Source organism: Panicum virgatum, chromosome 9N (assembly GCF_016808335.1).
Source record: "Panicum virgatum strain AP13 chromosome 9N, P.virgatum_v5, whole genome shotgun sequence".
Taxonomy (NCBI): domain Eukaryota; kingdom Viridiplantae; phylum Streptophyta; class Magnoliopsida; order Poales; family Poaceae; genus Panicum; species Panicum virgatum.
In genome coordinates, this window is record NC_053153.1 from 1,149,854 (window position 1) to 1,170,251 (window position 20,398).

At 47.4% G+C, this 20,398-nt stretch overlaps 2 protein-coding genes across 3 annotated transcripts; one reads left to right on the forward strand and one right to left on the reverse strand.

Annotated features, from left to right (window-relative positions):
- The first annotated feature begins 10,296 nt into the window (after nt 1–10,296).
- Nucleotides 10,297–14,024, forward strand: LOC120687476 (GDSL esterase/lipase At3g48460-like). Its single transcript, XM_039969473.1, has 2 exons — nt 10,297–11,050; nt 13,265–14,024. Exons 1-2 carry the CDS (start codon nt 10,367–10,369, stop codon nt 13,781–13,783), a joined length of 1,203 nt encoding a protein of 400 aa, XP_039825407.1. The 5' UTR covers nt 10,297–10,366; the 3' UTR covers nt 13,784–14,024.
- On the reverse strand, nt 13,958–17,864 carry LOC120687475 (serine/threonine protein phosphatase 2A 57 kDa regulatory subunit B' theta isoform-like). 2 transcript variants are annotated; one of them, XM_039969472.1, is made up of 4 exons: nt 17,588–17,864; nt 15,998–17,354; nt 14,471–14,850; nt 13,958–14,393 (listed from the first exon to the last, which is right to left on the reverse strand). In XM_039969472.1, exons 2-3 carry the CDS (start codon nt 17,192–17,194, stop codon nt 14,491–14,493), a joined length of 1,557 nt encoding a protein of 518 aa, XP_039825406.1. In that variant the 5' UTR covers nt 17,195–17,354; nt 17,588–17,864; the 3' UTR covers nt 13,958–14,393; nt 14,471–14,490. The 2 variants fall into 2 exon arrangements, with proteins under 2 accessions (XP_039825406.1, XP_039825405.1); XM_039969471.1 differs by having other exon boundaries at nt 13,998–14,850; nt 17,588–17,834.
- Nucleotides 17,865–20,398: the final 2,534 nt, after the last annotated feature.

Here is a 20,398-nt window from a genome sequence, read left to right on the forward strand (position 1 = left end):
ATGTCCTCTGGAGCTTCCCTCCCCCTAGAAGTGTGGTGGATATGGCATCGGATAGCATTGCTTCCAAATTCCCCCATTTTCCCCTGCGGGAAACTGAGAATCCGGCGCCGGTGGAGCCCATGGCATCATAGCATACATCGGCTGCATCTGCTGAGGAGGGAACAAGGTAACCACATCACCCCTGTGCTTGCTTGCCTCTCCCCTAGGAGATGAAGGTCCGCCTTGACGCGGAGGTGACCTCGGTCTCTTTTTTAAGGGCCGATCGTTTCAACCGGCCTTTGAGTACTTGTTCAATAGTTGGCCAAAAGTAGGCTTCTGATTTGCAATCTTGCCCTACACCTTTGGCTGGTTAGTCTTCCATGTACCCACTTCCGGATGCTTCGGCTTGAATGCTCGGGGCTAACCACCAGGACGGTCTGCCGGTCGTCAGGACCGGTCTGACCGGTCCCGGCTGAGCAGCAGACCGGTCGCTTGAAGAAGAACCCTCTTGCCCCCCGAGCGTGTGAGGCTTAAGTATGATCGTCAAATTCTTCTTCCCATCAGGAGTCTTTTCCTGAATCACCTCCCTGGCCAGAATCTTGTTACCAACAGACCTATCATCCCCAATGATCACATTCTTGCCCTTTGCTCCTTCAGCTTGATCCGGCCGAATCAGCACCTTTGTATTATGGGTCAGTTGGATCCATGCCACTCCAATTTCTTGAAATTGGATCTCATGTTGAAAATCATGCCATTGAGTGGCATGATTTTCAACATGACACCCAATTTCACGGAGTTGTGGTGGCATGAATCAAATTTTCCCTTGTATTATTGAGATCAATGGTATGAACGGGAAATGGAGCTTTATCTATCTTCATCTCCGGAAAGGCCAATCGTCCTTCATTTATGGCCGATTGTACCTGTCGACGAAATACATTACAATCATTAATTGCATGAGATGAAGAATTATGAAATTTGCAATAAGCGCGCCGCTTTAGCTCCTCAAGCGGCGGTATAACATGAGTAATTTTCAAATGCCCAAGTCGTAATAATTCATCAAAAATACGATCGCACTTGGACACATCAAAAGTAAATTTCATCTCTTATTGCCGATTCTTTTGAGTCGGCTTAAGAGATGTACAAGTGGATGGTTTGGCCGAGGTGGGCCAAACAAACTCAGCAGCATATACCTCTTTGTCCTCATCGTCCAATGAATCGGAATCATACTCAACAATGCGAGTGTTTGAATGATGGGACTTGTAGGTATCCTTTTCTTTTTTAAATTTAGTTTCTTGACTCAATGCCTTAGCCTGAAACTGATTTATAGAATAAACTCGAACCATCAAGCTTTTCTCCATAGCTACAACGTAAACCCGCAAGAGTCAAATCAACCAAATCTTTTTCAGAAAGTGACAAATTAAAGCATCGGTTCTTAATATCTTTAAATTTCTTAAAGTACTCTTGGATAGACTCATCTCTACCCTGTTTAACCGATGTCAAATCTATCAACTTAGTTTCATTATCCCCATTATAAAAATGATCATGAAACTTCTATTCTAATTCGTCCCAAGAATGAATCGAGTTAGGAGTTAACGAAGAAAACCAAAAAAAAGTCATTCCAGTGAAAGATAAAGAAAACATGTGAACGCGCAAAGACTTGCTAGAACCGACTTCTCCAAGTTGAGCAATATATTGGCTAATATGCTCCCAAGTGGATCGGTTATCATCACCGCTAAACTTGACAAAATCGGGAACACGCCAATCAGTGGGGTAGGGAACCAAATCAAAAGCATCAACATATGGCCTACGATATAGCCGACTCCTACCCGCAACAAAGCCCAATTTTTCTTTAAACATATCGGCCAGATCCTCTTTATTCCTAGCAAGATCGGCCTCATAATTACCCGTGGATGTTTGGCCGAAATGATGTGTCGCAGAATCAGTAGTGGACATCGTTTGTGCGGCATACTGCAGATTGGCCCTAAGCCAATCATCCCAAACATCCTTGGGCAACAGTGGAGGGAAAGGTGGTTCACCGTATGACTTCGTCGTATACGGCGGCACAAAATCCGCCAATTCTCGCTCCAAGCTATAATCAGACGAAGCAGGAGGAGACGTGACTTGTGGTTGTGATGCAGAACCGAGCACCATGCCACCGGTCTGACCGGCCTGAGTGATTGGTCTGACCGGTCCGCCCGCCGGAGCACCGGTCTGACCGGTCGGTGCGACCGATCTGACCGGTTCGGCCCTGGACGGCCGAACTGAGCCCGGCGGGGGTGTTTGTCCCGCGAAGTAATTCAGTGGCATACCATACTGATAATTCTCTGATGGTGCAACCGAAAAACTAGAGTTAGGGAAAAAAGTGGAATAATCATTGACAGTTTTCTTCCCCTTGTTTTGCATAGTCAAGTCGATAAGCATGTCTTGTGTAAACTTTGGTGATTGCTCGAATCGACTCAAAAAGGCATCGGCAAACTGCTTGATAGAATCGAAGGTAAAACTTACCTCGCTTGGAGTGGAAGCAGATGAAGCAGCAGCTGTAGCCGTAGTAGATGGGTTCGGCGGTGGCGGTGCGAATGTGGGCATGTGGAATTCCTCCTTCTTGAACACACCTTATCGAGTCTTTCCGAAGCATGCAAGCAATCTATTCTTGGCATCCTCCTGTTCCTTCTGGAACGCAGCCTCGAATTGCTTGCGTGTCTCCTCAGGTATGTCTTCATACTTGATGTCGATGGGAGTCACATCTACCTTGGGGTCAACCTTATCACCGGCCATTGCGCCCGATGAACTCAGATCTGTCTCCAGCGGAGTCACCAAAAAGTATATTGACGCATGATTGGCCAACACAAGCGCTAAAATGCATAGGATCGCAACGATCGCAACCAGACGAAGTCCCCCGACGACCGATCAGACCGGTCGCGCCAACCGGTCAGACCGGTTGGGCGCAGAGAGGTTCGCGAAGACATAGAACCTCAAGCTCGGGAGGGACCCCATCGGAGCTCGAAGATCTAGGGTTGTCTTGAGGTCGGCAGGCCACCCAAGACGCCCTTGAACGCTGTAGAGGCGAGCAAAGAACAGCACGAGATTAGAAAAGCTAGGGTTTGGAGAAAAATAGAAAAATTGTAAATTGATTGATTCGATTGGGTAGAAGGACTTCAATTGGCCGTGGCCTTTATATTTATAGGCCGGGGAAGACGTACTCCTTCCAAATTGAGTTACAAATGGATTCCATAATCCAAACCCTAACTCTACTCGGACTGCACATGACCAGACCGGTCGACCGGTCGGGCCTTCGGCAATGCCAATTTTGACTACCAACACCGGTGCGCTCGGCATGGATGCTTTTCTTTGCGCGTGTGATAGAACTAAAGGAAGCGATTCTATTGGTTCGGCTTGTCGAGAATTTGTAGGTTTCTTCAATTGCTGCAATTTTCAAGTAGGGTGCCAAAATCGGCCTGTGATCTCGCTGATTTGGATTCGGCGTGGTCCCTGCGCGAGATCATTCGAATCGAGGTGACAAAGCGAGGGTTTCATGGGTTTGCGCTCCCGTTCGCCACAAACTTTGCTCCATCTGTTAGTGCTCCGTCGTTCGAATTGAAAGATGGCCAAGGCATAGTGAGAAAATTGCTACTCCCTCTGTCCTGAAAGGTAAGGCATTTTGGTTTGTCCTAAGTCAAACTGTTTCAAATTTTACTAAATTTAAAGAAAAAAGTAATAACATTTTGAATGTCAAATGAGAATAATTAGATCCATCATGAAATATACTTTCTTAATTTACTTTTTCGATGTGTTAAATATTAGTATTCTTCTCTATAAGTTTGGTCAAACTTAGGCTGCTTTGATTTAGGACAAAACAAAATGACTTACATTTTAGGACGGAAGGAATATTATAGTAGGATGTTACATCAGACTGTTAGTGCTGGTGGTGGCCATCATTGATACAGCTCTATGCACAAGTCTCACTCAGACGACCATGTTCAGTAGTAGGAACATGAGCCCTAGTCTTGCCATCATCCAGTGAGAACCCACAGTGGCTCCCGCCTTATAAACCGTGTGGTCCTCTGATATTTGTCCCGTTCGGTTTTCTAGAATTCTAGAAAATCAACACTTTGACCGCTAATTACGTTGTAAAATTAAATCGGTTTTCAAAACCAATTCCAAAACCCCTGCGCTAGAAACCCAGAAGAATTTAATGGGGCATTTGACCGCGTAATTAGAGAATGGTTATTGTAGCATCACTGTAGCCAATCATCGATTAATTACTATCATTAGATTCATCGCGAAAAGTTACACCCATCCCTGAAAAGGTTTTGCAAATAAATTTCATTTAGGACTCCAGATTCCCCTCTCGGAATCATTGCCCTTAAGGTGTTCGACGATTTACTGTACTTGCTCTAATAATGGCTTCTCAGATCTGTTGTCAGGCCCCGTTCAGTTCGCGATTTTGAGATGAAAAGTTACTGTAGCACAGTTCGTCGTTACTTGACAAATAATGTCCAATTATAAACTAATTAGGCTTAAAAGATTCATCTCGTGCTAATCAGTTAGACTGTGTAATTAGTTATTTTTTCAACTACATTTAATACTCCATGCATTTGTCCGAAAATTCGATGTGACAGTTACTGTAGCAAACTTTTTGGGAAGTGAACGGGGCCTCAATTTGCTAATATACCTCGTATAGTGTACAATTCATTCCTGGATTAAGGCTGCCCGCAGTGGGTTCTCTAAACCACTCTCTACGCACTAACTACGCCTTTTACAGAGCTTTTTTGGCTCAAAAAAGGCTGCAGCGGGCGTCTGTAAATGACGCGGTAAGTTAGCGCGCCTCCTCCCGTCCGCAATTCCCAGCGCAGCTGCGGAAGGCGCGCTATCGCCAACGTGGCGCGGGCCCCGGCCTCCCGACGCGCGCAGCCCCAACCACACCCAGCTCGTCGCCGTCCGCCGCCCCGCCATGGCGCGCCGCCGCCGGTGCGGACCCGGCCGCCCCGGCCATGGTGCGAGCTCCCTCCACCTTCGCTGCGGTGGCAAGGGGGCGGCGCCCATGGCAGGGCCCTGCTCGCCGCCATGGCCACCGCAGGCCGCCCCTGCTCGCCTCGCCACGCCGCCGAAGAGGACTGGCCCGCGTCCGCCGCCCCGCCACGGCGCGCCGCGCCATGGCCGCCGGCGGAGGCCGCCCCGCCTCGCCGCGCCATGGCCACGCGGCCGAAGCTCGGAGGCCGAAGCCCGAGAGGGAGGGAGGAGGACGGGTGCGCTCGGCCGGCGTGGGAGGAGGAAGGAGGAGGGGTGCTGGCAGAGGCCGCCCTACCCCGCCGCGCCATGGCCGAGCCGACGCGCCGCGTGGGTCGCCGCCGCTCCGCGCCGGTGCGAGCCCCGGTCCGTGGGCGCCGCCGGGCCTCGGAGCAGGGGCCTCGCCTTGCGGAGAGGGAGGAGGGCGGAGGAGCGCTGCCGCCGTGGACCCGCACGGCGAGGGAGGAGCCATGGGGCCCCGCCGCGATCTCAAAGGGGGCAGCCGCGAGCGCCCCCGTCCGGCTCCGCCCGCGCGACATGGCGGCGACACGGCGGCCGCGAGCGCCCCGCGTGCATCGCGACGGAGGGAAGAAGGCTGCCGCGGCCGGCGCTGCTGGCCACGCCGTGCGCGCCCACCTGCGGGCTGCGGCCTCGCTATGACATCCCAGAGTTTTAAGATGCTAAGCAAGAAATATTAAATATGATTTCATGCTTAATAAACAAGAAAAACTCAAATTATGTATTTCTTTTGGAAAATAATATATGTGTATGTATGAATATGCATGTGTGTGTGTGTTTATGTGTATATAAAATTTTGCACATAAAATGACAGGTCAACTGAACCATAGTATTCGAGGTTTTAAACAATCTTTCTAATATTAAATAAATATGATTTGAAAATAATTTCTAAAATATAGCTTAAATGATTTTTTGTCTAAAACCAAAGTTGTAGGTTTTCAAAAGATGAACAACTTTCGTGTTCAAAGTTTTTCAAGTTGCCACACAAAAATGGGAGAAAAATTTGAATTTCGAAGCATATAGTACCTTTTCAAACGTACTCAAGTTTCAAATTTTATCTTTCAAACGAAGCCTCAAATGAACTTTTGCCTAAAACGAAAGTTTTAGATCTCGAAATTTTAAGCAAGTTTGGTATTCAAAAGTTTTTCGTTTGAAGCCTTGAAGAAGGAGAAAAACTGAGTTTACGAACTGGGCTTTGGAACTTCGAGCTATTTACAGGAATGCCATCACCTCCATCTCTCTCTCCTCCCTCTCTGTTTTTCGCCGTGACGACGCCGTTCGTCGCCGGCGAACGTCGGGGACGGCGTCCCGTCCACTGGTCGGCCACGCGCCGTGCCCCCGGTTCCTCCCCGAAGCTTCTCGACCTCGCCACGTGGCACCATCTCCCGGCGCGCACGCCGAGGACGGCTGCCCGAAGCGCCACGTCGACGACGCGCCAAGTCGTGTCGTGCGCCACTTCTCCATCTCCCCTGCTCCCTCGGCCTTCTCCTCTCCCTTGAGCTCACACAGCATGCGTTCCCACCCTCCCTCTCCCCCTTCCCTCTCTGGCCCAAGCAAACCGAGCCGAGCTCGCCCAGAACCACGGCCATGGCCGCCGCCATTGTTGCCGCGGAGCACGGGCTCACCGCGGAGACCCCACCTCCGGCACCTTTCCGCCCGAGTAGACCCCGCAGAGAGCTTCCTCTCGCCATGGCGCAGCTCCTCGACCCGCTCGCCTCCTCCCAGGGCCGCCGGAGCGGCGCCGCCGCGGTTCAGACCGCCGCCGGCCGCCCGCTCCACGTCGAACTCCCACCTCCGCCCTCCCACAGCTCCAATCAACCCCGGGAACGGCTTCACCTCGCCCCAACGGAGCTCCCAAGCCCAGCCAAGCCGCCTCCCCCTCGTCGGAGTGCCGCAGCCACGGCACAGGGCCGCCGCCGGCCACCGACGCCCGCGGACAGCCCGCTACGGGCCACCCCAACCCCCACCGAGACCATCTGCAGGTGCGGCTCGAACTCCTCTTCATTTCCCTCAACCTAGCCCCCACCTCCGGTGCCTCCCCTCACCGGAAAACGCCGCGCAAACTCTCCTCTGTTCTGTCCCGTCCCGTCCGCCAGGGACCTTCCCTGAGAAGAAACAAACTTCCAGGGGCCTAGATGCAAAAGTTCGTTTCCTTTTTCTTTTGTTTTCAAAAACAGCAAACTTGTAAATTCCATATAAAATCGTATAAAAATAAGAAAAATACAAACTAACATTTTTTGGAATCCTTAGATCAAAACCTACAACTTTTGTTACAGTCACATGTTCATATTATGCTTCTATTTTAATCTAGGATAAGGATTAGATTAAATAGCACACAAATGTATCTCCTGTTGTAGTCATGAACTAAGGCTAATTTTTGGACAGTGTGCTATAACCTAGTTGAGTAGCTTACTGTAAAAATTTTATGACATTTTGACAACTCTAGCTATATGTTTCATTAGATCTTGGTTTATGCCTATGTTAAATAGAATTAAATCCACAGGGTTATATACTACTTTTATTGAGTTGAAATTTTTACAACAGCCTTACATTTGTTTATAGATGCTATATAAAATTTTTGGGAATTTTTAGTAATGTATAACTAGTCCTTTTGTTTTATTCATCAATAAACTTTGTAAATCAAAAGCTCTATTTTCCTTGATTAGAAAAATCTCATATTTTTACTAGAGCTTGGTTTTCAGTTCAGGAACATGCCTGTAAAATTTTAGCCGTTGAAACTTAGCAGTTTACTCTGTAGATTTTTAGTTAGATATAGGCCTAGAAAAAGGAATCTTAATTCTCATGCTTGCTGTGTAGCTCTTTTAATCCTGAAAAATTTACCACAAACTTATCTTAAGGAATCCAATCCTCAGTTAAAAGATCATTACCAGCACTTACATTCCCTAGCCTAGAGAATTATTATTTTAGGTAGAAATGCTTTTTCTGTACTTATATAAAAGAAAAACAACACACCCAGCTCTTTTATGAGTTAATATAGATAAAATTTCTACTCTATAAATGACTACCCAACAGGATGAAAAAGAAAGTAGTAGCACCCTCCAACTTGAGTTTGGTTGATCTCCATCTATGTCAAGAAATAAATGCATTATATTCGTCTCATACATATGCATTCATATAGAGCCGAAGAACCTACCAGACGGAACGTACAAGTTGGTGTCTGAAGCCGAAGCAGGTCCCGGAGAAGCTCAAGTGAATTTCGCAGACGCCGTTGAGAATCCGGACCCGACTCCAGCAGCCTCTAACTAATACTGACCTAGTGTTATTCTCAGGCAAGCCCCGGAGCATGTCCTATCTATTTTTAAATTTATGCAACTTATTACTGTTTCTATCTACTTGCGCATTTAAGTTTACAGGAGTTGCTTGGAACCGTAGCTGCATGATCCTAGGTACCTATGCTTGAACACTAGTATGTGTAGTTCGCTAGTTGGCTAGGCTAATGGTTCGGTAGAAGTCGAGTGATTTTCTGTCACTCGCGAGAACTATAGGAGTTGAATGTCTACTACATACTGCAACTATAAGGCTCACAAGCGGGGTTGTGGTACTTGTGATGCCCCGTCTATTTAGTGAAAATGGTTAAGGCCGCAGTGTGTGGTAGTGGTGGTTAAGCTTTTGAACGTACTAACCACATGCCGAAAAATATGGTAATCGGTAAGCTTAAGTACCTGATTGGCCCGGCAAGTGGACTTTACTCTCACCTTCTTTGAACGTCGTTTCTCATGCGCGCACATGCGGGTGCAGAGTCGTCGTACTCTGTAGTCGAGGACGGTGACCCTGATCCACAACCCGGAAAGAAAGGGGAAAAGTCATGTGGGTGACTTGGTTCCCATACGTGTGTGTTAGGTCTGCCTGGCCAGGTTAACAAATTCGATTCGAATCGTCCGCCTCTCACGGTTTGGGACTGCTTAACCCTTTTGCCACATAGAGTAAGAAATGAAAGATGAGAATGATGAACATGGTTGGTTGGATGATGAAAGATAATTGTTTTCCACCATGTATGCTATTGTATAGATGCTCACCTAGAATGGTTAATTGAACTAGAATTCGGAAGCTAAAACCCGAAATTAAGGATCTACTCTTTACTGCTTTTCGGCAAACCAAACCCCTCCAGTCAAAAACCTTGCATGTCTAGATAAAGGGCTAAGTATACCCTTAGTCGGGTAAGCCTTGCTGAGTATTAGTATACTCAGCATTGCTTGTGGCTTTGTTTTTCAGGTGGTACATCTGAGGATGTGATTGATGTCATGTACGGGCTTCATTATGACGTCTTCTATCGTCGCTAGACTATCGTGTATTTTTCTGCTGCACTTGAACTTTGTTGTCTTTTTATAAATTCACACTTGGTTTGTAATATTAATTCAATTTCATACTTTGTGCTGTAAAATTTGTGGAATGTTGCATTCTCTGAACTGCTTTGTCGATCCTGTTTCAAGTGGTTTAATCGGGATTTTACCCGACAGCACTGCCGGATTACTCCGTTTTAAGTGCGTGTTAACCCTGGGTGCCGTTTCGATGATGGTTAGCGCACTTAAACTGGATTAATTTAGGCGGGACTGCCACACTCGCGCCCGGAGCTTGGCTGCCCAGGGGCCACGCCGCCGCCGCGCAGGCCCGCCCCGATGGTGCCCGCCCGCCAAGGAGGGCCGTTGCCGAGCCGTACCGCTGGGGAGGGCCGCTGCCGAGCCGCGCGAGCAGGGGAGGGTGGAGGAGGCCGGTCGTGCCGCGCGCGCCGCCATCCCCGCGCGAGCTGGGGAGGGGGAGCAGGGGAGGCGGCGCATGGCCTCGCCGGCCCGCAGCTGCTCCCCGCCATAGGAGAGGGAGGGAGGAGGGCGCGGCGAGGGAGGAGGGAGGAGCAAGGAGCGACGCGGCTGCGAAGGGCGAGCGCAGAGGAGGGAGGAAGGAGGGTGGAGAGAGGAAAAAAGTAAAATGCTGACGTATGGGCCCTACCAGTTGGTAGTTGGTATAGAGAGATATAGAGAATGGATGGGTGCGGAGAAATTGAATATAGAGAAGAGAATCTCGATGACTAGACAAGAATATTTTATTTAAAAAATGAATTTGGAGAGTGACGAGTGCGAAGAGCTAACGGCCACCAAATTTTGTGCACACGGAGTCAATGCCGCACGCCCGGCCGGCCATCAGGGAGTGGACCCTCCCCACTGACGAGTGACGGCTCTGGATCGGAGGAGCATGCGGCGCGCGTTCACAGTCGAGAGAATTCACCGCCCAGCGGCCCAGCCCAGCAAGTTTCTACTATAAAACAAAGCAAGCTACCACGCATCACTTGGCGAGTGACAAGCTTAGACTTGCTAGCGCCGGCCGCGGCCGCCGTGGGACGCGCGCGATGGGCATGGCGACCAGGGCCAACACCCGGCTCCTCCTCCTCCTTCCTCTCGTGCTTGCCGTCCTCGTGGTGGAGGGAAGTACGGCAGCTGCTCCGGCCGCCGCCGCAGCCCCAGCAGCAGCCTCGCCGTTCCGGACGGTGTACGCGTTCGGCGACTCGTTCACGGACACGGGGAACACGCGCTCGACGACGGGTCCCTACTCGTTCGGCTACGTGTCCAGCCCGCCCTACGGCGCCACCTTCTTCCACCGCTCCACCAACCGCTACTCCGACGGCCGCCTCGTCGTTGACTTCCTGGCGGAGGCGCTCAAGCTCCCCTCCTTCCTCCCGCCCTACCTCTCTTCCGCCGCCGCCTCCAACACCAGCAGCGCGCAGCAAGTGGGCGTCAACTTCGCGGTGGCCGGCGCCACGGCCATCGAGCACGACTTCTTCGCCAGGAACAACCTGAGCTTGGACATCACGCCGCAGTCCATCATGACGCAGCTGGGCTGGTTCGACGCGCACCTCCGCGCCACCGGCGCCGGCAGCAAGGACGACGACAGGAGAAAGAAGGTCGGCGACGCGCTCTTCTGGGTGGGCGAGATCGGCGCCAACGACTACGCCTACACCGTCGTGGCCCGCGACACCATCCCGCCCAAGCTCATCCGCGACATGGCCGTCCAGAGGGTCACCGCATTCGTCGAGGTATGCATGCCCATCGATCGTCGGCGTCATTTATTACTAGCTACTAGCTATACCTACCTAGCATTAATATAATTGCTTATCGATCGGTGACCATATTGCAACTTAGAAATTCAGGATTAGCAAGTAATAGTAGTACAGAAATAATTGTCAAGATTATTAGTCAATGCATGCGATCGAGATTAGTTCATCATCAAGTAACCTAGTAGTACATACTCCTAATAAGGTCGATCTTGTTATAGAACGGTCGGTGTCATCATCCAAGGTAGCCAAGCCAACTAGTAGGATATCGGACGGAGTGCACTCGGATTTGTGGTTGGTGTAGGCATTAACAACGCCTGATCTGGATCTGATCCCATGCATCTCGCGCTGTCCATGTCAGAACACTTGATTTGGTTTCATTTCACAGGCCGGTCATGCACCGCAGCACCGGTGCATTAATTTTGCTCAGCTTTGATTCGATTTCCTTCTGGCCTTGTTTGTTTAGATGATTGTGTAAAATTTTTGAAATGGAATATTTGCACATTTGAAGTATTAAACATATACTAATTATAAAATTAATTACAAAACTAGTCTGTAAACTAATTAATCAATCATTAGCGCATGTTTACTGTAGTTTCACTATAACAATTTATTGTCTAATCATATATTAATTAAACTCATTAGATTTGTTTCATAATTTACGAGAAACTATATAATTAATTATTTATTTTATCTAAATTTAATACTCCATGCATATATGCCGCAAGATAGCTTTGGAATTTTGAATTTCACATCTAAACAAAACCCTACTGCCCAATCCACTGTGCCGGCCTGTCCTGTCCTGACCTGATCCCCATTTCAGTTTGTGGCTAGTTTCTACAATGAATAATGGGCACTGGGCCTATCTACCTGCTTCTTCCTAACTGCACTTGCTACATGAAGTAGCAGCTCAGCTCAGACCAGCTCAGGCCCTGCAGCTCTTGATAGCTAGTTCAGTCATGTCGTCAGCCTTTCTCGGATTAAGCCTGTACTGCATACTTGCTAATTTAGGTATGCTGGATGAAATGTCAGCAGCCTCTCTCCTCGTGCTAATTATCTAGCTACTTCCTGGACTGATGCATGCTAAACATGCATGTTTACTGGGAGTATGGTAGTTTTTCAACAAAAAAAAAGGGAGTATGGAGTACCTGAGTGAGCAGCTAAAACATGCATGTGGAATGATTAGTCTCGCTGGCTGCAGCCTGCTGAGAACGGACACTACGAGAACAACGCTCGATTTGAAGAGGGCCTGCGGTTTCTGCATCCAACTGTCAGTACTGCGGCACCAGCCGGATTTATGAGGCCCTGCTATTTAGTGCGCTGTCCCGTTGTCCCTCCTACCACGGTCCACCGCCAGTAGCAAGGCCAGTGCAGTACCTCGTCTGAGGCCCTGTTTGGTTTAAGTTAGCACAAGTAGCACAAAAATTTTGACCAATAATTAAGGGTACTAAATAAAGTCAATTTACAAAAATAACTCCACAGCCGTGTTCTACTTCGCGAGACGAACATAATGAGGCCTTTGACCGCACGATTCGAGGATGGTACTGTAGCATCACTGTAGCAAATCATCAATTAATTACTATCATTAGATTCGTCGTGAAAAGTTACACCCATCCGTGAAAAGGTTTTGCAAATAAATTTCATTTAGTACTCCATGCATTGAAGATTCTTTTCTCGGGTAATGTGTGCTAGTAGTACTACAGGTAAACCAAACAGGGCCTGAATTTCTGGATCCAATGCTTTGTCGACCAGCGGCCGGACATGACGCCCCACGCATTTACCACTCTCACTGTCATCTGCACCGGTGAAACAACTATTATTTACCATATCAGTTTCAGTTAACAATACTCCATGAAGCGCATATTGTACTAGTAGTTAACAAATAACTTGTTCTACTCCAGTAGTCTCTAGCCAGTTAGCAGTATTTTTCTCTCACACTACTCCAGCAGCAAGCTTCAACCACCAGCCAGCCAACAGTATTTTTCTCTCACACTACTCCAGCAGCAGCCTTCAGCACCAGCACAGCGAACAGGGCCAATATCTGCAAAACGTACATCGGCGTTGCTTGTAGTAGAACAATACAAGTAGCAGTATTCTTTGGATAAAAAAAAGTAGCAGTAGAGATTGAATTGACCTGGATGAATGAAACATGAATTCTTTATCTTGGGTTTGCAACCACAAACAAAAAAAACGCAGGGGTTGATGGAGCGAGGCGCCAAGTACCTGATCGTGCAGGGGCTGCCGCTCACGGGCTGCCTGTCGATGGCCATGACGCTGGCGCCCGCCGAGGACCGCGACAACGTCAGCTGCGTCGCCTCCGTCAACCAACAGAGCCACGCGCACAACCGCCGCCTCCTCGCCGGCCTCCACCAGCTCCGGCACAAGCACCCGGACGCGGTCATCGCCTACGCTGACTACTACACCGCGCACCTCGCCGTCATGCGGAGCCCCGCCAAGTACGGCTTCACGGAGCCCTTCCGGACCTGCTGCGGCTCCGGCGGCGGCGCCTACAACTTCGACCTCTTCGCCACCTGCGGCTCGCCGGCGGTCAACACGTCCTGCGCGCAGCCGGCCAAGTATATCAACTGGGACGGCGTCCACATGACGGAGGCCATGTACAAGGTCGTCGCCGGCATGTTCTTCCAGGGCGGCGGCGCCTACTGCCGCCCGTCATTCAGCGATCTTCTGGCCAGGAAAGCCCAGGGCAAGCCGTGACCCGCCGGCCAGTACCCATCGATCAGCTGACACCAGGAGAATATATTTATTTATCAGTGCCGCTTGCTAGATGCTAGCTAGGGTCAGCAGAACTACAATTCAGTTGTGACAAAATGCATGCTATCTTGATCTTGAACAATTGCCATTTCTCAGGCACAATTGAAGCTGTGATGATGAACTGAAACTGAAAGGATTTCTAATAACGAGTATGCAATGCGCTTGAAGCGATCAGCGAGCTATACTTGCTCATATTGTACGCAGGAGAGAAAAATTGTACTTCCATTTACAATAATGATGGCCCATGCCAGACTCAAGAATAACAACAACAATGACTCATTTTCAGACTCTTAACTAGGGGTTCTATCCACCGACTACCCACGAGAAGGATGCATAACCAGCAGGTGAAAGAAACTGTAACCAACTTCGGACAAGGCTAAATGGTACAGCAATCAACTGCAGATCTTAGCATGCCAAAAGAAGCCAAGCCTCAGGATCAAGAAAATGATGCTACTGTGCCTAACCCAGCTGGCTTCTCAGATCTTTTGTCAACTTGCCCACCTTAATATACCTCGTATATACAACTCAATCCTGTACAATGTTTCATGAACACCTAACAATCCGAGAAATTCATGTCAGGAAACACTTGCCCAAACTTAGAAACTAACAAAAGGAGGCGCATTTGTTTACCACATCAATGATATGACTCGTTACACAGCTGAAGATTGACGGGGCAAGGGTCGAGATACAAGCACTGCCGCTCCACTTGTTGCTTTCGCTGATGCAATCTCTTCAAGTCTTTTCCATGTGGCTTCTTGCTTCAACTTAAAATCCTTCTCTTTGGCTTTCTCTTCCTCATATTTCCGCAGACACTCCGCGAATAGACCAGCATCATGGTCGGAGAAAAGTTTGCGAACATTTAGAGTGAGGCTTTGAACAGCTTGGTTCCAGTGCCCGTTGGTATTTCTCTCCAGTGCAGGAAATATGATAGGCAATATAACCCTACTATTTTGTTTGATCAAACTCTCAATATGGTCGTTGTTCCACAAAAATAATGCTCGCTCAGCAACCTGCACCAGAATAAGCACCATTAGTAACCATTCACCAATTAATGATATATTCCCATCTGCAATATCAATAGCCTTCATGTACAGTCATGCAAAAAATAAGTGATTTTTGATGTCTAAAGCTCCAAAACGCAATTGTGGAATCGACATGTGATGAAAGGTCATCATCACAATATTCTGTTCTGAAACTCCACAGCATTTTCGTGCGTAGATCAAATAAAGCAAGGATTGTGGATAAAGAATTACTGTTTTCGAATGTAGGATAAAAAGAAGTAACCATTCATTTTCTCCCTTATAAATCACTGTGACAAATTACACCTTAAATATTGATTCAGATGTACTATAATTCAGGCATCGGAACTTTTTATCCGAACAACCATTCAGGCAACGTAACTGAAACTCTATACATTAAAAAATGGTAAATTCTGGTCTTGAAAGCTCATTAATCAACATGATAGGATATCCCAGTACTCTGAACTCTACTGTCTATTTGAAGCCCACAAGATGCCAGCTATTGCCAACTGCCAAGGTACATTGGATTATAGGAACATATGTAATTCGTTGTAGGAATCAATCAATGAAAATGCATTTTGGGGTTTAGGTACTGAATGGTTATTGAGAATTCCCATCCCATGGTGGACACAAGTCATTGCGTTTACAAAATAGTCACTACCAGCAGCCAGAAGCTGCTCAACCAGACAAGCACTCATCCAACTAACAAACAAAATGGCCTTCAACAAGTAATCAATTAGGGTGGAATTAGCAAAAAATTGTGAATTGCTTTTGAAAACACGCAATAGAATAAAATGCCTCGAAAAGTAAACTAAAACATACAGGTACAGAGAACTACAATGATAACTGTGCAGAAAACTATCATGTGCCACTTACAATACTAAGCTGTCATATCCTAGATCCCCTATGGCTGTCTCATTCCAGATCCTCAAAGGAACAACATAGTACATATATTTTATATCTACAGTAACATGCCTTGAGTAGAAACATAATAGAAAAGAAGTGATTCTCATTGTACAGCTCATGCCTTCTACCAACTTTGAAAAGACATGAAGAAGATTACAATATGGAAGAATTGGGAAATAACGGGACACAAATGAGTATTCATGATGAAAGGAACACTTTGAACAAACATTACCTGAAAGTGTGAGCTATTCAGGCACCGTGCAATCTGCCGGAAAAGAGGGACCATGCATTTCTGAAACTCTGCAGGTTGCGTAGCTTCCAATATCTCTTCCAACTCTCCCAAAAACATCACCTCCTTGGAGCTGTTTGTGATGGGCCAATATTTCAATAGGCCTCTGATAACTGTGTCTGCAAGTTTGCAATCCTTTTCAACAAACTGGGTGATGCAGTAAGACAACTGCTGATGATACATCGCAATGCACTTTGGCTTGTGAAGTGGAATTAAAGCTCGAACAAGGAACAATTTATGTTCTTCCTTAAGAGGCAACGCGAATCCATTTATGATACTTCCCAAAATCTCCAATAGCTCTGCAATTCCATTGTGCTTTTCAGTTTCATAGATAAACTGATAGAAGATGTTGTTGATGGCTTTCCTAATATATGGCCGATGAACCATGAACTTTCCATAGACACGGTGAAGGATCATCTTTAGGTACTCTCTTTCCCTAGGGTCTTCAGAATCAAAGAGGTCAAGTAGCCTCAGAACAAAAGAATGATCAATGTATCTTTTAGCCAACTTGGCGTCAGTCTCTGGAGACTGAATGAACCTCAGGAACAACTCATAAACAATCTGCAAATGCGACCATGCAGGGTCCATGACAGGTTCCTCCTCATCCACATCAAAGCCATTGACTTTGTTCTCTCTGGGAGGGGTACTCAGTGTCCTGAACAGGTTCGCAGAAACCATTTTTGCGATCTCCTGCATGCTTGCCTCAGAAAATTTGCCACTGGCCGAGCCAATATAGTCAACGAGCTCTACCAAATTCTGCCTCTTTATTTCCTTCTCCTTTATATGTTTTGTTGGATCGGTGAAGTCGAATTGGGTGCAGCACAAGTTCAACTTCTTGATGAACAAGCTCTGTTTCTCTGTGTTGGGCACATCCTTAAAACTTGGCAAGGACACAAAGGCTGATGTGACTGAATCGCCATTCATGTTCACCCTCGAGTTTGCATTGCCGACATGCATGCCACTCCCATAACTGAGCCCAGAGCTGGAGATAACAGGTGGCTGGCTACTCAAATTGGACGCCCTGTCTCCAGCTCTTGGACCCAATGGCGGGTGTGACACTGAGGGGGACCTGCCACTAGGATCCTTATCTCCAGATTTGGACGGCTTCTTAGGGAGCCGTCCAAGGAATTGCTTTATCATGCTATCACCCAGATTAGTAAAATGCCACCCAACACCAACTTCAAAGATCTTCGGAAAACGGTTGTCAGCTTCCTTGTAGTAGAGCTGCTAACCTATTACTGAACAGTAAATCTGAATTCTTGGCTAGCAAATCGAGCCACTCCAATATGCAAGGATCAAACTGACAAGTAAAAAACAACAAAACATAAGAAGATCACATCGCTCAAAAGAATATATATACTACCCACAAGATCACACAGCAACAAATCAGTTGAACCAGGGGCGGACCCAGCATGAATCGAAGTTAGTAGGTAATATATTGTAAATGGATTCAGATCCGAATACAAACAGTTTTGTTAGGGTTTGGGGTGCTCCGTCTCGCACAGCAGAAGGAAAGAGAAGGGGCGGGCATACCTGGAGGATGCTCGTCGCCGGCAAAGGGCTGGGCGAAGACGTGATAAATGGCGCCGCCGCTCGCCCAGTCGTCGCCGCCAGGGAAGGAAGAGCAAGGGAGAGTCCGGGAGAAGGGAGAAACAGAGGGAGGAGATGAGCGGGAGCCGGGAGGGCTGTCAATGAGCCGAGTTCGAGCGAGCCTGCCACCTCAAGCTGGAGCTCCCGAGCCGAGCTCGATTGAGCTCGAGATGTTCTTATTTTTCTTCGAACACTAGGGCAGCAGCAGCCAGCATTGATGGTAGAAGACGAGACGCACATGTAAAAACAGATTTAAATCGGTAAATAAATGGAAAGAGAAATACCATATCATAATAATTAGTTTTATTATTTCATACTTATTTTAGCTTGTGTGGCACGACAGCTCACTAACTAACAGAAAGCTCTAGTGATCTAGTATATTATTTTAACTTTAGCTTGTTGGAAATCTAATAGAGGTAGCAGGGTACATGTACATAACATGCAAATAGAAATACTCAAACCTCATCCAATAGCTCAATCTCAGATTATTAGAGCTTGCGAGCTCTAGGTCGGATCCAAATTCGATTTGATTCCTAGTACACTTGAGCTTAAATTGAGTTTTTAGCAAGTCAAATTTAAGTAGCTCATAAGTCTCGAGCTTTTCTTATATCCTTATTGAAGGATTGGGGTGAACCGTAAATGCTCATCAGATTTTGTGGTGTCGTATTTTATTTCTTTACCTCTCTTTCTCTTAGGTGTCTCAACGGAGATGTATATTTTTTGGGAACTGAACTTCGGTAAACAATTTGTTGTGCTCTTGTGTTTCTCTCTTGTGATTTTGTTGAAGTCCTTGCCTTGAACTAGTTTTTAGGTTTGTTTTCGATCTACTTGTTGGAAAGTTTTTGATTGCATGTATCTGGAGATTAGCAATAGAAAAGGGCTCATAAACCTTAGAAAATTGCTCGATCTACGTTTTGGTTGAGGTTTGAGTAGTCGTACAACAATTTTCTGTAGTTTCCGGACATTTTTCCGGAATCTCCAGAAGTTTCGGTGACTTCAGACAATTTTCCAGATACTCTGTAAGTTTTACTGGTAAGCCTAAATGTCAAGTCGACATCTGGATCCTTTCAGCAAGAGAAGAGATTTGGATTTGATTTGTTCACAATCAAAGCAATGAAATGGTCCTTGGAAACAAAATGGCTCAAGCACATGAAAATCCAAGGGTGGATGAATCTCCGGTTCTCCTCCCCTACACCGGTTTAGCACCAGCGGAGGACGGTGGCGACTCGCAAGCAGCAGGAGGAGGCGAAGCAGTTAACAGTGCAGTTGGTGGCTTCTGTTGCCATAAACAAAATTGCATACTTCTTTTTAAACCATAATAATGATACTCGCTCCCTATAACTTTTTTCTTTGAGATTACACAATACAACTCAGACACTTACAACGCACGCTACTCACATATCTATGAACACATGTACGCAAACCCTATCTCTATAAGCATCTTCGAAGACTGAGCCGCAAATCCTCGAGATTGACGAAGTCACCACAGACATCTCGCTGTTAAAGAAAACGTTGCCTAACTACAATTTCATCTCTTAGTTGAATTGTTGTTATCATAGGCTTAGGTAATTTCTTTCTGAACAATAATGATGATTAGTCGAGAGGTTGGTTGGCAAGTACATGTCGTAGGTTCGTCAACCTCGCGTTACAAAAGCTGTTCAGCTACACAACTACTAATCCAATACTCTTAACAACCGGTAAGACGTAGGTAACAAGTAAGATTTTTTTTCATGAAGGAAACATTACTATTTACTACTAGCTAGCGTCCAGGCTTTAGCTAGCTTATTAAACAGAATCATCCTCGTGAGTCGTGGCCAAACTGCCGGAACAATACCCCAGCCGCTGTCACGCACGGACGCACCCACGTCATCGCCACCTGCTCCGGCCGGCGGCGGCGGCGGGGCAAGTCGTCGCCGGTGAGGCCCGCGGTGGGCACGCGGCATCGTCGTACGGACGCATTGAGTGGAACCGGTCAACCGAAGCATCAGTAGGACGAAGCAGACAGTTGGCTGGGCTTAATTTTCTCTTTGGCTCGCCAGGCTGTCGAAGATTCCCATGATTAAGGCTACCTGTCGCGTGATTAATTAGCTTAGCAGCCAACGCTCGATGAACCACACGGGCGACTGTCGCCGCCTCTGGCCCCCGTCTCCCCTCGTCTCCGGCCACCGGTAGCAGGGGGCGGGCCCCCCGTTTCATTGTTAGTTTTTTTTTCAATAATTTTTCTTTTCTCCAGAATAACTAGGTTAGATTTTGGATCGTCTTTTCGATGTTTTCGATTTGGCTTTCTATGTCGTATTGGATCTTCTCCAAGGGATGTGTCGTTTTTCTTCGGAGACGCTGTGTTCTTCATTGAGGGATCGAGGTATGTTGACCTAATCCTCTTTGAGGAGGGATTGGATCTGTTTTCCCCTCTGGTGGAATTGTCTTTCCAGTCGATGGTGCTTTTGCTGGCGACGGCGAATCTGCTTTTCCGGCCACCGTTGGTGATGGCTAACGGCGGCGTCGGATCTTATGTTTGACAACCTTCAGAAGATATGGTCGATATGCTTTCGGCGCCTTTTACTCCCTACAGCGGTTGAGTATACAATGCCTCTTTTGCAGCTCCCACATCTGTGGAGTCTTTTGCTGGTGAGAACTGTGTTCTGTTCAGAAGGAAACAGATAGGAGAGTGAGGAAGCAATGTAGGGCGGGCCGAACTCGATGTGGGATGGGCCTCAAGCCTGGTATTCATGTTGATCCGCACTACTTAGTCTA

Excerpts from the sequence above, each read along its gene's own strand:
- LOC120687476 (XM_039969473.1), top strand. The coding sequence starts at position 10,367 with ATGGGCATGGCGACCAGGGCCAACACCCGGCTCCTCCTCCTCCTTCCT. Across the intron at positions 11,051-13,264 it reads GGGTCACCGCATTCGTCGAG|GGGTTGATGGAGCGAGGCGC; the intron begins GTATGCATGCCC and ends AAAAAAACGCAG.
- LOC120687475 (XM_039969472.1), bottom strand. The coding sequence starts at position 17,194 with ATGATAAAGCAATTCCTTGGACGGCTCCCTAAGAAGCCGTCCAAATCT. Across the intron at positions 14,851-15,997 it reads TGAATAGCTCACACTTTCAG|GTTGCTGAGCGAGCATTATT; the intron begins GTAATGTTTGTT and ends ATTCTGGTGCAG.